This window comes from Erythrolamprus reginae, chromosome Z, assembly GCF_031021105.1.
Source record: "Erythrolamprus reginae isolate rEryReg1 chromosome Z, rEryReg1.hap1, whole genome shotgun sequence".
Lineage (NCBI taxonomy): Eukaryota > Metazoa > Chordata > Lepidosauria > Squamata > Dipsadidae > Erythrolamprus > Erythrolamprus reginae.
In genome coordinates, this window is record NC_091963.1 from 123,190,995 (window position 1) to 123,207,026 (window position 16,032).

A 16,032-nucleotide genomic window follows, 5' to 3' on the forward strand; every position below is an offset into this window, starting at 1 on the left:
CCATTCTGATTTTTATTTCACTCATTATGCTTTATATAAAACTGTCTGCAATAAAATATGAAAGTCATAATTAAAAATATAATTAAAAGGTTGGATTAGTTTAAATTAATTTAGTTTATATTGGTTGAAATTAGTTTAGATTACATTTTTGAATTTTGTATTGATAACTCAAAATAGAAAAGTATAAAGTTAGATGACAGTATCTGCTCATAACATAAACAAAATTTGTCTTTTGTTTGTAACTAATTCTCCCTTGGTGCTGTTTCCACTTGAGACCATGTTAATAAGTAGTGAAGATTCAATGGTCCCCAGAAAATTTAACCAGTGCTAGAAATATCCCAAGATTTTGCTCATATTACTCATTAGGCAGAAAAATTAAGAGGATTGCAAATCAAAAGCCACCAAAAATGAAAGATTGATAAGTTCATGACTTCAAAGTTGTCACCGGGGAACTATTGACAATGGAATGATGGTTTGTTTTTAACTTATTATTCCTGAAATTGAACTTCTGCCCTTTCAGATATTAATTATATCAAATTTATTGAGAAAGAATCAAATCTGCTGTAATTATATTAAGTTTGATTCTGAGATTTCTGATGTACAGAAAGCAAGGGTACAATTGGGGCTATTCCAGTTTTTTCCTCTTTATTTTATCTTTCATCTTTATTAGGCTCCCTAACACATGTTTTCTGTTCTAGAATTTATTTAACAAAGAATATCAAATCAAAGATTTTTAAACATAGATAGAAAATTATTTAGAAATATTATGAGTAGGTTAAATGAGAAATGTTTATATGAACAAAAGAAGGAAATCTCAGTAACTGTTGCAACAATTTGAAATAATTGATAAAGTGATTGGTTTCGTTCAAGACAAAAATGAAACCACACGCAGATGGGAGTTTAAACAACTAGCCTCGTGGTGAGACCAGAACTTCTTGCCTCACTCATCTGGTCATCCAAGCTCAAGTAAGCTATTACTCTTTTCCTTCCCTCTTCATGCACACATTAATATAAAGGTTTCTGTACCATAATCTGGAATCTCAATAAGAGTTATTGTTTGTGTTTTGTGTGTTTGAATAAAGTTTACTTTTATTATTAAATAATAATAATAATAAATAAGAGTTATTGCCACAACATCATGATTGAAAAAGGGATCATTGTGGTATACTTGAAAAAAATAGAAGGAATTTCCAGCTTTGTTGGGAAGTGTTTCTCCCCCATAGATACAAAACTTCCCATATTATTTGCTTAAATGTACATAACATAAAATTATTAGAGTGGGACTGTTGGTCCTTGGCTTTCATAGGGGTGGGGGTGGGGATTTACTCTTCATTTTCCCCAGTGAGCTTGTAGTGAGCGGCATCTTTGCCTGTGTCTCTTTCATGGACCAAATGTTCGCCATCCACCTGACCTGTCTTGGAGACAACCTGGGTTGGATGTTGCCCTTCTTTGCTTTGGAGAAGCTCCACGTGTGGTTCACCCCACATTTAGTAGTAGTCACAAGATGCCTCCCCCCCCCCTGAACCTTTTTCTCCATCGCCTTGTCCTGTGTGGCATCTGGAAAGATGGAAGTAGTGGTGGGGCTCTTGTGTTAATTGCTGTTGCTGTTTGTTTCATAGAGGTTTTGACTCTTTTCTGTTTTAAGCACTTTAAAGACAAAATAAAAATGGTTGGTTCAAATGTAGCTGAATAATTCTTCTTCTCCTTCTCCCTCTCTGTCTTCTTCTTCATCTCCTTCTTCCTCCTCCTTCATCATCATCATCAACAGAGTTTTATTACCTTATAAAATTGAAGCTTTTTAGCAAGTAAGACATTCTTTCAATCTTTTTTTTAAAATCCCTATTATTTAACTGGCACTGTCACTCATTGATTCATGGTATTTTTATTAGCTTTTATTGTTTAAAGCTTAAAGGATTATTATAGATCAGTGCTGGAATGTTCAATGAAGGATTGGGGGAGTAGAAAAGAGGGAATGTTAAATGTGTGAAAAAACTCCAGGGTATGTGCAACTATTATCGAAGTGTTATGCATGCTGGTGTTATTCATGTAATCGCTTCATCCCCCCCTCCTTTTACACTTTTTCTGTATAAAATTGTATACTTTTCATGTAAAGAATTCAAGTCTTCTGCCCAACTTCCTTCCTTCCTTCCTTCCTTCCTTTTTTCCTTTCTTTTTTTACTCTTCCTTTTCTCTCTCTCTTGACATTTTATTAGAATAGAATGAAATGATCTCTTAAATAGTTTGTCTTCAGATTAATCAAATTTAGAAGTCCTTGAGAACATTTCATTTTCTTCAAATGAACGTATTTCATTTCCCCCTTTCACATAGGTAGAGTTTGATATTCTTATTCTTTTCTAAGAGTAATTAATTTCTAAAGCCCCACCTAAAGTTGTTGGAATGTACTCTGTGTGTGTTCATTCACCCCATGAACTTGTTTGGTTGATGATAAATTTAATGAGAGTCCCCACCCCCCATCTAGCCTAAATCACTTAACCACACTGGATCTCCTAGTATCTTTGAACTGCAGAAAAAACAGTTACTGACAACTAGCCTTCCATTGAGATCCTGTATACTGCACGAGTCAAAAAGAGGGCTGTGAAAATATTTACAGATTCCTACATCCTGGACATAAGTTGTTTCAATTCTTACCCTCAAAATGTTGTTATAGAGTAATGCACACCAAGAAAACTAGACACAACAATTTTTTTTCCTGAATGCCATCACTCTGCTAAACAAATAATTTTCTCACTACTGTCGAACTATTCACTAGGGCTGCATTACTATTAGTTTTCTCATTGTTCCTATCACCCATAACTTTCCATTTATGACTGTATGACTTATGACTGTAACTTGTTGCTTGTATCCTTATTATTTATATTAATACTGATTGTTTCCTGATTGCTTATTTGTACCTATGTCATTCTTTAAGTTTTGTACCTCATGATTCTTGACAAATGTATATTTTCTTTTATGTATACTGAGAGCATATGCACCAAAGACAAATTCTTTGTGTGTCCAATCACACTTGGCCAATAAAGAATTATATTCTATTCTAATTACTCAGAATATTACAATAAATAAAGTAGCAAATAAATTATTATCTTTTTAAATAAACCATTACAACATTGTGAGTATATTTATGACTGCAGCAATAATTAGGAAAGTGATTGATGAAAATGCAAATATTTTATCTGTAATCACCAGCAGGGTTAATCTTAATATCTATGACAAAACAGTAACAAGGCACAATATAGGTTGAAGTCCTTTATGGTTCTTATGTTTTTCAAATGCTGGCATCCTCTTAATACTATCCAGATATAATATTAGTAGCTCAGATGTATGTACTGAAAAGTGGAACATTGGGAACAGAGGACTAAATTGCTATTTCTACATGAAATGATTAATTATAATCATTACATAATTATGTAATCATTTCATAAATCACACCAGGTAATAAAATTTCAGAATAAGCTAAAAGCATAGTAATTTACCCCCTGATTTTCAATTGCTCAATAAATTCAAAGTAATGTACAATACCATGTTGCTAGACAAATCGTAAGAAGTCATAGATAAATTCCTTAGAGGAAAAATTAATCCTACCTGATCAGATGCTCAACATTAAATTTATTGATAAGGTCTCCTACCCTAATGGCAATCCTAGTAAAATGCAAATCTATGTCATTCAATAGTTTCTCAATATATTGTCAGAAATTGAAATCCAACTTGATGGCCATAAATATTTAATTATTTTACTATGTTTTTATTTCTTCCTGATTATAAAATCTTCCCAAGGAATCCTGTCGTGTTCTTCAGAGGGAAATCAGTAGCAAAATGGAAACAAAGAATCATACTAACCTAAAAGAATTCATTCTTTGGGGAATAACAGATGATCCTAAACTTCAGGTCGTGTTTTTTGCTGTTGGACTATTGATCTACATTGTCACTTTAACAGGAAATTTGATCATAATTATTTTGATAAAGATTGACCAGCGCCTCCATATTCCCATGTACTTCTTACTGAGTAATCTGTCTTGTACAGAAATCTGTTACATCACAACTACCATGCCAAAGATGTTGTGGGACCTCCTTTCAGAGACCAAGTCGATTTCCTTTATTGGTTGCTTTCTCCAAATGTACTTTTTTCTGACTACTGCTGCCACAGAAGGTATTCTCCTTTCTGTTATGGCATATGATCGTTATGTAGCCATCTGTCAGCCATTGCGCTACACTTTACTCATGAGTCAGTCTCTCTGCCAGTGTCTGGTGGCAAGCTCATGGGCCATTGGAAATCTTAATGCAATTACCAATACTGTTTTTGTTTTCTCTCTGAACTTTTGTAGTTCCAATAAAATAGTGCATTTCTTTTGTGACATTCCACCTCTTCTGCATTTATCCTGTTCTGATATTTCTCTTGCTGAACTGGTAACATTCATTGTCTCAGGAAGCATTATGGTAACTACTGTCTCCTTCATTGTCCTCTCCTACATTTTTATAGTATCTGCTGTGTTCAAAATCCAGACAACTCAGGGCAAAGTCAAAACATTCTCTACCTGTGCCTCCCACCTTACTGTAGTTAGCATTTTCTACAGCACTGCTATCTTTACTTACATGCGTTCATCCTCTAATCACTCAACGGAACAAGACTGTTTAATCTCACTGATGTATACAGTACTCACTCCTTTGCTGAATCCTCTGATCTACAGCTTCAAAAATAAGGAAATGCAAGCAGCATTTTTGAATATGCTTAGAAAGAAATAACATTTTCAACTCTAAAAGTTCTTGCAGCAATTAAAAAAAATGGTGTAATCCATTGTAAAATGTCCATGAATAAATTGATAACAGAGCGTTTGATTTCTTGTTCTCCTTTCCCACCTATATCTTCCTAAATCAGTTCTTGAGAGTGAAAAAAATAGAATTTTGGTGTACATTAACAGATACAATAGGAAGGGAGAAGGCGTGTCATCTACCAAGGCAACACTGTCTGGGGGTGCTGATTCTTTTGAATCAGCCCAGAACCGCCCTGAAGGGGAGGAGAAGAAGGGGACCTGGTCTGGTGCCTGTTTTGGAGTTTTTGCACACCCCACAGGCATCGTACAAGAGCCTCCACCAGCAATGGAGTGGAAGCAGTTCGCTGCCTTTAGACTTGGAAGACTGCAAATGGAAAATGGGACTGATTAATTGATGTCATCCGAAAAGAAAAGGAAAGTAAATTTTGTGCTAGAGGAAGCAAAACACAGAATTATTGATTCTGTGCACTTTTATTGCACTTTGGCCGGAGGAGAGATTTTTTTTAAAAGAGCTGTGTTATGATAAAGGAACCTTCTGACTAATTGGGGTAAGTGGCTAAACTGAAACCAGAACTTTTTAAATTGCAAATTAAAGAGAATAAGGAAGCAATGTAAGGAAGCTCTGAGGAAGGTATCGGCTGCAGTGTGGTTCAGATGGGGATGGCTAGCTTTCCACCTGGTTCTTTTCTTTTAAAGAGAGAGAGAGAGAAGGGGGTGGGCGAATAACAAGCTTCTCTAAAGAAAGAAATGTGTATCTCCCATAAATTGAAATGTAAAGACAGAAAGAAAGACAGAATTACACTGCAATTGATGGGAGATACATATTTCTTTCTCTAGAGAAGCTGGTTATTTGCCTGTCCCCTTTTTTCTCTCTCTCTCTTTAAAAGAAGCTGGTGGAAAGCTGGCAGCCCCCAGCCGAACTCACACTACAGCCGATTCCAGGTGAATAATCTTCATCAGATTTTCCTTAGCTGGTCTTGGCTTCCCACTTGCAGCTGCTATGTCTTCACAGCCTGGAGTTGCAGAATGATACCAGCTCTAAGTCCAGCTAGAGCAGAAGTGAGTGTGAATCTGAACCTGGGGTGGGGGGGGAGAGAACCAGGAGGAGAGCCAAATCTTGCATGACTGATGGAGGAATTCTGGGAGGTGAAGTCCACAAGTCTTAAAGCTGCAAGTTGGAAGACCCCCAAGTTGGAGATTAGATTTTCAAACATGGCAGGTTTAAGGCTTGTGGACTTCAACTCCCATTTCTGAGCTAGCATGACATGGACATTTCTGCCGGCAATTCATTCCAGTTTTTGCTGAAATTGCCTTGCCCCGAACCAAACTATTAAAGACTGTGTCAGTCCCTACTAATCCCAAATCATCTCAGCCAATCAGGTGGACGATGGAATGCCAAAAGGCTTTCGAAAGGCTTAAAAGACTTTTTTCAAAGGAGCCAATCTTGCAACATCCTGACCCCGAGCGGAAGTTTGTGATCCAGTCTGACACCAGCGATGTGGCAATAGCAGCAGTGTTGTCACAAGACAATGGAAAGAGACAGTTGTTGCCTTGTGCATACCTTTCCAAGAAGCTATCCCCCACCAAGAGGAGGTGGGCTATTTGGGAGAAAGAAGCATTTGCTGTACATGTAGCGCTGGGGACATGGAGGCATTTTCTAGAAGGCAGAGCAATTCCTTTCAAAGTGAGGACTGACCATAAAAACCTCAAAGTATTAAGGACTCCTCAGAGGCTTTCTCCTAAGTAAGTGCAATGGGCCCAATACTTCAGACGTTTCAATTTTACACTGAAACATATTCCAGCAAGGAAGAATCTCCTTGCTGATGCTTTGTCACAAAAACCACAGTACAATAGCAAGAGAGAGTTAGAAGTCCATCTGATCATCCCATGTATTTCCCTGTATCCTGAAAGTAAGGAGAAAGCTGCACCTGTCCACACCCAAGACCAGACTAGGAGACAGGTTCTACCAGGAAATGGAGAATGGGAGAACAAATTGAAGTCAGCTTTGCCAACATTGCCCGTGGTTCAACAACCATAAAGAAATCACTGAGGGATGGACTGGCTTGGAAGGGAACCAAACTGTATGTGCCTGCCAGCCTGCGATTAGAGATTCTCCAATGGAGTCGTGACTTCAGACTAGGGGGCCATTTTGGATTCCTGAAAACATTGCATCTGACGCGAAGGCAATTCTGGTGGTCCAGGATGAGAGTGGAAGTTGAAGGTTATGTGAGAAGTTGTGCTACCTGTGCAACCAGGAAGCATAGACCTGGGAAACCCCCCCAGATTGCTGCAGCAAGTAGCCAACCCTGCTAGACCCTGGGAAGAAATAGCGATAGTGGAACTCACTTAGAGCAAGAGCAACACTGGTATTTGGACTGTCATTGACTTATTCTCCAAACAAACCCATTTAATTGCTTGTTTGGAACTACTGAAGAATCATATCAGATCAGGGGCTCCAATTCACTGCCAGATTCTGGAGGGAATTTGTACGCACCATTGGTTCCACCCAAGGACTTAGTTCTGCATTCCACCCTTCCACAAATGGAGCAGCAAAAAAAGCTAATGCCCTAGTAGAACAATATCTCAGATGTTATGTAAGTTACCAGCAGAACAATTAGGCTGAACTGCTGCCTTTAGCAGAAGTAGCGTACAACAATTCTGTCCACAGCAGCACGGGACTGTCTCCTTTTCAGGTTACCAGTGGTCGAGATTTCATTCCCATGCCAGAACTACCTACAGAACCTCCCTCGCCCATCACGTTGGTGGAGTGGATGGAGAAGCTGAAGAGAGGATGGGAGGACACAAAGAAAGTGCTGACAGAGGCAGTGCAAGCCTACAAGAAACAAGCAGATAAGCACCTATCTCCCCAACTGCCTTTTCAAGTGGGAGATAAAGTTTTTCTGTCTACCAAATACATTCGGTTAAGGCTGCCGAGCAAAAAGCTAGGTACAAAATTCCTGGGCCCTTTCCCAATAGTGAGAGTAATCAACCCAGTCATGGTGCAGCTTGCATTACCTAGAATCCTAGGGAGGATTTACCCTGTATTTCACTGCAGCCTGCTTAAGCCAGTGATCAAATCCAATGTTAGGCCACATGCACAGCTGCCCCCTTCCCCTGTAGTAATTCAAGGGGAACCCTATTATGAAGTGAAAAGAATTTTGGATTCCCGCATTTTCCAGGGAACCTTGCAGTACCTAATTCATTGGAAGGGGTACCCTCTGTCAGAGGCTACCTGGATAAAGAGTTGGGACATTAGTGCTGATAGGTTAGTCAAGCAGTTCCATGAAAATTATCAGAACAAGCCAAAGGGTCTTGAAGGAGGGAGGTAAGATGGTTTGGAATGGTGCAACCCCTATTCTTAGGGGAGGCTGCCTGTCAGGCCCAAGGTTAAATTGTGAATTCAAAGGCTGGCCTGACCCAGTTTTGGTAGTAAGAAAAAAAAACACAGGAGAGTGACAGATTATGCCACACATTCCTTTACACAGAATCCAAAGTAACAGAAAACAGAAAGGAATTAGAAATCCCTGCTTCGGATTTGTCCTCATGATTGCACTTGTGGGTGTGGGGATGGGAGATGAGCTTTTGACCTGGAAGAATCTTAAGGGACCTTAAGTTGGAATGAAGCATGCTGAATCCAAATTGGCTTTGATAATAAATGTGACTCTACGCTAAAGAAATAAGATGTGGAAGTTGATTTATTCTCTCAGATGCTTTTTTTGGTTCGCTTGACAATAAGAGACAAAAATATAAAATGGCGGGAGGCCCTGTTCTGCTAGTGCTGGTAGGTCTCTGAAACTGCACTCTCTAACTGCCAAAGAAAATCGGCGCCTTACACAATTTATTCACTTACTCAGTCCCATTGACACAAATCCTTCAGAAATTGCAATTTTGGCTTAGCCACTAGTATTCCACTCCAAAAACCTTATTTGCGCACTGAATATACTGATTTTAACCCGGCAACAGAGATGTATTAAGGGAGCCTTTTTGCACACAGGAGTGGGGTGCCGCTCTGCCGCAGGAGCTGGTCAGCTGTGAGCCGCTGAAAACAATTAAGGGAGACCAGGCAGATTCGCAAGCTGATACTTCAAAGAATCCAAAATTGCATCTTTGAAATGACTCCTGCCTCGGCGAGGTCACTGGCTATAGGGCCTCCCAGGAAGGGCTTTTCGGCTGCGCAATTCACTTTCTCTCCCCTGCCCAGTTGTTCTCCAGTTAAACGGCAGAAAAAGAAAAAGGGATCACTTTGAGTTAGCAATCTGGCTGGCCTGCTGGCACAGCTGGGAAGGATGAGCCTTCTGATTTCACAATGTGCCTTCCTGGGGCAGCGGCTGAAGAGGAGGAGGACAAATGGGAGAGGGGATTTTTTTTTAAATTTACCTGATAGAAGAAAGAAGGGGTAGGAAGGTAGCAAACACAGTCAGAAAGTTGACCACACATCCTGTCCTGCTGAGGACTGAGAAAAAAAGTGGGATGATTGCCAGAACTTAAGCTTTTATAACATGGGCTCAGTCCTGATTGATTGACGGATGGAGATCAACCCATTCTCCTATAGGATGGAGAATGTAGCTTTTTATATATTCAACATCATTATTGTACCATTTTTGCATATTAAAATCTGAGTAGTGCAATAGAAACTTTCTCAAATATATAATCAATAGCCTTTCTAATATAAAAGTATCATCTTTAAACCGTATATCAATCATAATCCTCCTTATCATCCATATTAAAAATAAAAGGTTTCAATCAGTTGAAAGTCTTAATTCCCTTATTAAATAATTTAAGTCAGAAAACAGTTCATTTCTTATCCATCTATATTCATTCCATTATTACATTCCATTTTCAATACTTATTTCATGCTATTTATAGCTATTAAAAAATCTGTTATTTGTGCTTTAAATTCCATAAAATTATTTTCTTATATTTCTTATATATTCTTATATTTTCTAATATTCTTACAAACTCTTACTTCATTCCTCTCTTCCTTTCAGATCCATATAATTCCATAGTCATATATTTCTGAAGCTCATTAACAAGAAATTTCCCAAACAAGAAAATAGTTAATACAAATCATAATCCATCCCTCTATTCAATTTATAAATAAATCCATATTGCAGGAGAGGCGGAGTAACGACACGGACACAAGAGCTGGATTTAAAACTGGGTCATTTTTATTAACATAAATTTGCATAATTTATTGATTAAATTAGCATAATTAACTATGACCCTAACAAGGACCCGCAGGGTCAAACAATTGCTTCCGGGGCGGAAAATGACGTATAATAAACTTCCAGGGCAACTTATGGGCGTAGCTCCATGCTAATCCAGATGAGGGACCACTCCCTCACCTGAGACCTTGCCATGCACTTGCATGTGGGAGGTCCCGCCGGCTAACCCCTAGAAGGGGAATTAAATGGGCGGGACCCAAAGACAGGTTCCCCCCAACTGCTCAGGTCACCAATACCACAAGCCTTTGGAGAGAACCTGTCAATCATCCCCAAAGATGCCCAACGGAGAACACGCAGTTGCTAAACCACCACCCAATTTTCCGCCCCTAACCTGCCTACCCAAATGACCAAAGGTAAGCCAATTAACCTAAACAGGTGCAAGCACCCCCTAACCGCCTATCCGTCTCTACAGTGTGGAATAGGTGAAAAAACGATCATGGCTAAAAGGCCAGACCGCCAAAAATTCCTATTTGGCCCCATAGGGCGACCCAGAATAGCACACTGCAAGATAGGGAGGGCGGGCGGGTGTCTGCTATTAGCAACGAGTCCAGGCAAAAAGGCTGAGCCCGGGCCTGCACACCCTTATATAGGGCAGGCAGGCCCCGCCCAGACACGTCACCCATCAGGCCACCCTGGCCTGATTATCGGCCAAAATCTCACGAAATCTCATGAGATCTCAGCCAAAAACAAGATGGCGGCTGCCCACGTGTCCCTGTCTCCCCGGACCTCCAGCAAAAGGTGCCGGTGAGTAATGACCACCGGCGCTATTTCCAAAAATAAATTCATATTTCTAAATTTCCACCTTAATATCTTAAAATTCTTATGAAACTCATTATATTAACTCATTATATTCATATCATATGCAACATATTTATCTTTGTTCATATTAATCAATTCCCCTTACAAACCATGCAGTATAATACATTAACATTCTACTTTTGGGGGGGTCTAAACCCCTCATATTTCATATAATTCCCATCTTAACATAGTTAAAAAAAACATTTTTATCATATAAACCTCTCATATTTATCGTATAAACCTTTCAAAAAGCCCTATTCCTTCATGGTGTTACTATTATCAAACATATTTCAAAACCATAATTCTTTCTCCATAAACAAGCTCATATGATTATAATCTCTTGCCAAATTGTCCATCCATGACTCTAACGAATTCTTTTCTTCTAATACCGCTGTTTTTCTTCTTAGTTAATTAAAATAATTTATTTATTTATTTTTTATTTATTTATTTATTACTTGGATTTGTATGCCGCCCCTCTCCGAAGACTCGGGGCGGCTCACAACATGTAAAAGACAAATCATAAGTAATCAACAATTTTAAATTTTAAAGATTTAAAAAACCCCACAAACTAACAGACTCACACACAAGCATACCATATATAAATTCAACGTGCCCAGGGGGGGGGATGTTTCAATTCCCCCATGCCTGATGGCAAAGGTGGGTTTTAAGAAGTTTGCGGAAGGCAGGAAGAGTAGGGGCAGTTCTACTCTCCGGGGGGAGTTGGTTCCAGAGGGCCGGTGCCGCCACAGAGAAGGCTCTTCCCCTGGGGCCCGCCAACCGACATTGCTTAGTTGACGGGACCCGGAGAAGGCCCACTCTGTGGGACCTAATTGGTCGCTGGGATTCGCGCGGCAGGAGGCGGTCTCGGAGATATTCTGGTCCAGTGCCATGAAGGGCTTTAAAGGTCATAACCAACACTTTGAATTGTGACCGGAAACTGATCGGCAGCCAGTGCAGACTGCGGAGTGATGGTGAAACATGGGCATACCTGGGTAAGCCCATGACTGCTCTCGCAGCTGCATTCTGCACGATCTGGAGTTTCCGAACACTTTTCAAAGGTAGCCCCATGTAGAGAGCATTACAGTAGTCGAACCTCGAGGTGATGAGGGCATGAGTGACTGTGAGCAGTGAGTCCCGGTCCAGATAGGGCCGCAACTGGTGCACCAGGCGAACCTGGGCAAACGTCCCCCTCGCCACAGCTGCGAGATGTTGTTCTAATGTGAGCTGTGGATCGAGGAGGACGCCCAAGTTGCGGACCCTCTCTGAGGGGGTCAATAATTCCCCCCCCCCAGGGTAATGGACGGACAGATGGAGTTGTCCTTGGGAGGCAAAACCCACAGCCACATATGATTGATATAACATTAATAATACCATTAATGTTAAAGTTAATGTTTTCTTTCAGCTTCTCACTCCAGTTCTTTTCCATATTTGTCTCCAAGAATGTGATACAATTAATCAGTTCTTATCCAATAACTTTATAAAACTCGTTTATTCCATAATGATGTTAATGTCCAAATCTCCTCACTGTGGTGACTCTCGAATCCAAGATGGCAAATTGTCTTCCAAGCCGACACATCATTTTCTCGCATGAAAAGGGGAACAATTTTGGACGAAAAACAATAACATAACTAAAAAAACCCAAATAGGCTCCGATCTAAAAAAAAACATCTCTTTTACAGCCTTTAAAGCTCTTCAATCAGAAGAGAGGATATGAGGCATTTCATTGAATCATGCTGCCACTGTTTGCCTCAATTCACAAACAGCCGTTGTGATCTATTTCCGGATTTTCGGATTCCAATCATAAGAAATTTTCCAACAGCTTCATTTAAATTCTTTTAGCACTCCCGACACACCAGCACACCACTTAAAATTCTTTACCTTGCCAATGCTTAGCTTTTATTCCCTTTCCAGATATTACCAGTCTTCTTCAATCTCCTGCATTGCGTTGTCATCCACAGCTAGCATCGACACAGGCATTGCAGCCTGGCCGACCTCACTCCACCGCTGGTGCGAGACCAGGCCGGTTTACCTGGTGGGGGTTTGCCAACCCCCAACTAGGCCCCCGGTAGTGTCCCCTATGTCACCTCCCCTCCAGGAAGGATCGGGCCTGGTTTGTCTGAACCGAGACTCCCAGACGGTGGGGATTCAGGGCTACCCTCAGTGGAGCGAGGGCAGCCCCATGTTGCTGCAGCCATTGACCCCGCCCCTCTCTTATTTCAACATCTTTCAGTGCAAATTGGGTGCTCTGAGATGGAGTTCCATTTTTGCTACCCCATTGCATTCCCCCGCATCCGGGCAGCAGCCCACCTCTGCACATAACCATAAATTAGTCTAAATCTTCATTTGAGTTGGATTAATGGACTGATAGTTCACCTTGGCTTGTAATGATGCTATCTGCATGGAGACAACAAACTTCCTTTATGATGTCATGCTGATGTTATCTAACTTAGTATGAGTTATACGGCTAATACTGATAAGTCTAAAAGCTTTGTAAGTGCAAATGCTCTCAAAGTTTTGAATATACACTAGTGAGTTATTTCTTTACACTCCTTGTTTTCACTAAGAAGCAAGTATAATGTGGTTTTAAAAAATTGTAATTACTTAATGTAGCCCCAGGGAAATTGACACTGAAAAACAACTACAGCATAATTGTAGATATAATAGAAATTCAGTACAAAGGCAAAACCACAATTCTAAGTGAGGCATGAAGGATAGTGTGGGGAAAAAAGGAAAATCAAGTATTTAATACATTTTATAATAGACTTGACATCTCTACTTAGACGCAGGTCATGCTGAATTTAATGCAAGGTAATGTACTATATAATTTTAACTTTGTTCATACTTAATTCTTATTAATGATATGTTTTAGAAAGTATAAATGCAGTAATAAATAACTATCTCAGAATATAAACCAAAAAGGTTGACTGCTTTCAGTTTGTATCAATCAACCTTCTTTCAGAGGAGACAAAATAGAAGTATGCAGTGTAAAATACAGAAAATAAAGTATTCCCAAATCTATTTTTGCTTTAGAAAAACCTGGTACAGGTACAGTCATTAAGTAAAAATGACACAGCACAGTAGATTTCAATTTTTTTTAAATCTTGAACTAATCTTTAACTCAGGTATGCATCTGAGAACCCACTTTTTAATATTTGATCCATTGATATGAGGGTGAAATGACTTTATTATAATACGTGTTAGATAAGGTTCAGAATGCAATTTAGTAATGTGCTGTCAAACTATGAGTTGTAAACTAATATATCAATGATAGACAATAACAAGTAGGAAGAATATTGTAATACAATACTGAGTAGAATTCCATTTATGGAAAATGAATCAGAAAGAAAGATCTAAATGAAGTTGGACAGCATTCGAAAAAAGATGATTATCAATTAGCAGTATTATTCTGCTATTCCTTTTTTTAGGGCTACCAGCAGGCAAAACCACAGTAAGTGAAAGAGCATCAAGCAAATCTGAAGACCAAGGCAAAAAGAAATTTAGAAAGAGTTATCTCAAGTATTACTTAATCACAACAAATCAATAATTCTACCCTGAGCTACATACATTCTCTACTATTACATTTAGCAATGTATTAATTAAGATGCTGGATCTGCAAAAGAAATTCAGATTTGAGTCTGTAATAAACAGTTTGGTTACTGAGGCCTTTTATTACAGATCACATACTTTGTGCATTTGTGTGCCTTTCTAATGCAAAATATCTGCAATGGAGATACTGCTTTTATTAAGGGAAACATTGGTGTTCTTGTTCTGGATGGTAACTTCTTCCTTTTCTATATCCACCTTTCAATGTGGATTGTGTTGAACAATTGCCACTGTAGCCCTCTAAGGCTCTGAAGCCAATTTACAGGTGCATAATGATTTATTATCTATTATAGTAATATACTATATAGTAATAGAACATATCAATGAAAGAATAGAAGAAGAGATATAGGAATAGAAGAAAGGAATAGGAGATATAGGAGAGCAATAGGACAGGGGACGGAAGGCACTCTAATGCACTTGTACTCGCCCCTTACTGACCTTTTAGGAATCTGGATAGGTCAACCATAGATGATCTAAGGGTAAAGTGTTGGGGGTTTGGGGATGACACTATGGAGTCCGGTAAAGAGTTCCACACTTCGACAACTCAGTTACTGAAGTCATATTTTTTACAGTCAAGTTTGGAGCGGTTAATATTAAGTTTAAATCTGTTGTGTGCTCTTGTGTTGTTGTGGTTGAAGCTGAAGTAGTCGCCGACAGGCAGGACATTGCAGCATATGATCTTGTGGGCAATACTTAGATCATGTTTAAGGCGTCTTAATTCTAGGCTTTCTAGGCCCAGGATTGAAAGTCTAGTCTCACAGGGTATTCTGTTTCGAGTAGAGAAGTGAAGGGTTCTTCTGGTGAAGTATCTTTGGACATTTTCAAGGGACATTTTCTGAGATGCGATATGGGTTCCAAACAGATGAGCTGTACTTGAGGATGGGTCTGGCAAAAGTTTTGTAAGCTCTGGTAAGCAGTGTGAGATTGCCAGAGCAGAAGCTATGTAGGATTAGGTTTACAACTCTTGAAGCCTTCTTAGCTATGTTGTTGCAGTGGGCTTTGGCACTTAAATCTTTTGTTATTAGTATACCGAGGTCTTTAACCAAGTGGGAATTATCTGTGATAATTTGATTATTCAGTTCATATTTGAAGTTCAGATTCTTCTTCCTAATGTATAGGATAGAACATTTGCTACATGAGATTTAGAGTTGCCATGTGTTAGACCACTCAGAAACAGAGTTCAGGTCTTTTTGGAGAATAGTTATGTTATCGGTGGTGTTGAAGAGTTTTACATTGTCAGCGAACAGGACACAGTTGCTTGACATGTAATCGCAAAGGTCATTGATGTAGAGAATGAAGAGCGTTGGTCCCAGTACACTACCTTGGGGAACACCGCTTTTAACTGGGATGGGGTTGGATAGGGTGCTTCCTAATTTGACCACTGGTTGTCTGTTTGACAGGAATGCTGTAATCCAGCTGTGGAGGAATCCTGAGATGCCATAGGATTTGAGTTTTAGGAGTAGTTGGTTGTCGACCACTGAATCAAAGGCTTTGCAGAAGTTGATATAAATTGCATCTATAGATTTCCCTTGATCTAGATGAGTTGTCCATATATTTTTGCAGTGGAGGAGCTGCAGGTTGCAAGATAGTTTCTTTCTGAAACCAAATTGTTTGTTAGA

At 39.4% G+C, this 16,032-nt stretch overlaps 1 protein-coding gene across 1 annotated transcript; it reads left to right on the forward strand.

Moving 5' to 3' along the window:
* The first annotated feature begins 3,831 nt into the window (after positions 1-3,831).
* Positions 3,832-4,758, forward strand: LOC139153511 (olfactory receptor 5F1-like). The gene has a single exon (XM_070727531.1). The coding sequence runs from the start codon at positions 3,832-3,834 to the stop codon at positions 4,756-4,758; it is 927 nt and encodes a 308-aa protein (XP_070583632.1).
* The last annotated feature ends 11,274 nt before the right edge of the window (positions 4,759-16,032 follow it).

Bases quoted from the DNA above. Each gene is read 5' to 3' on its own strand.
- LOC139153511 (XM_070727531.1), top strand. From the start codon at position 3,832: ATGGAAACAAAGAATCATACTAACCTAAAAGAATTCATTCTTTGGGGA.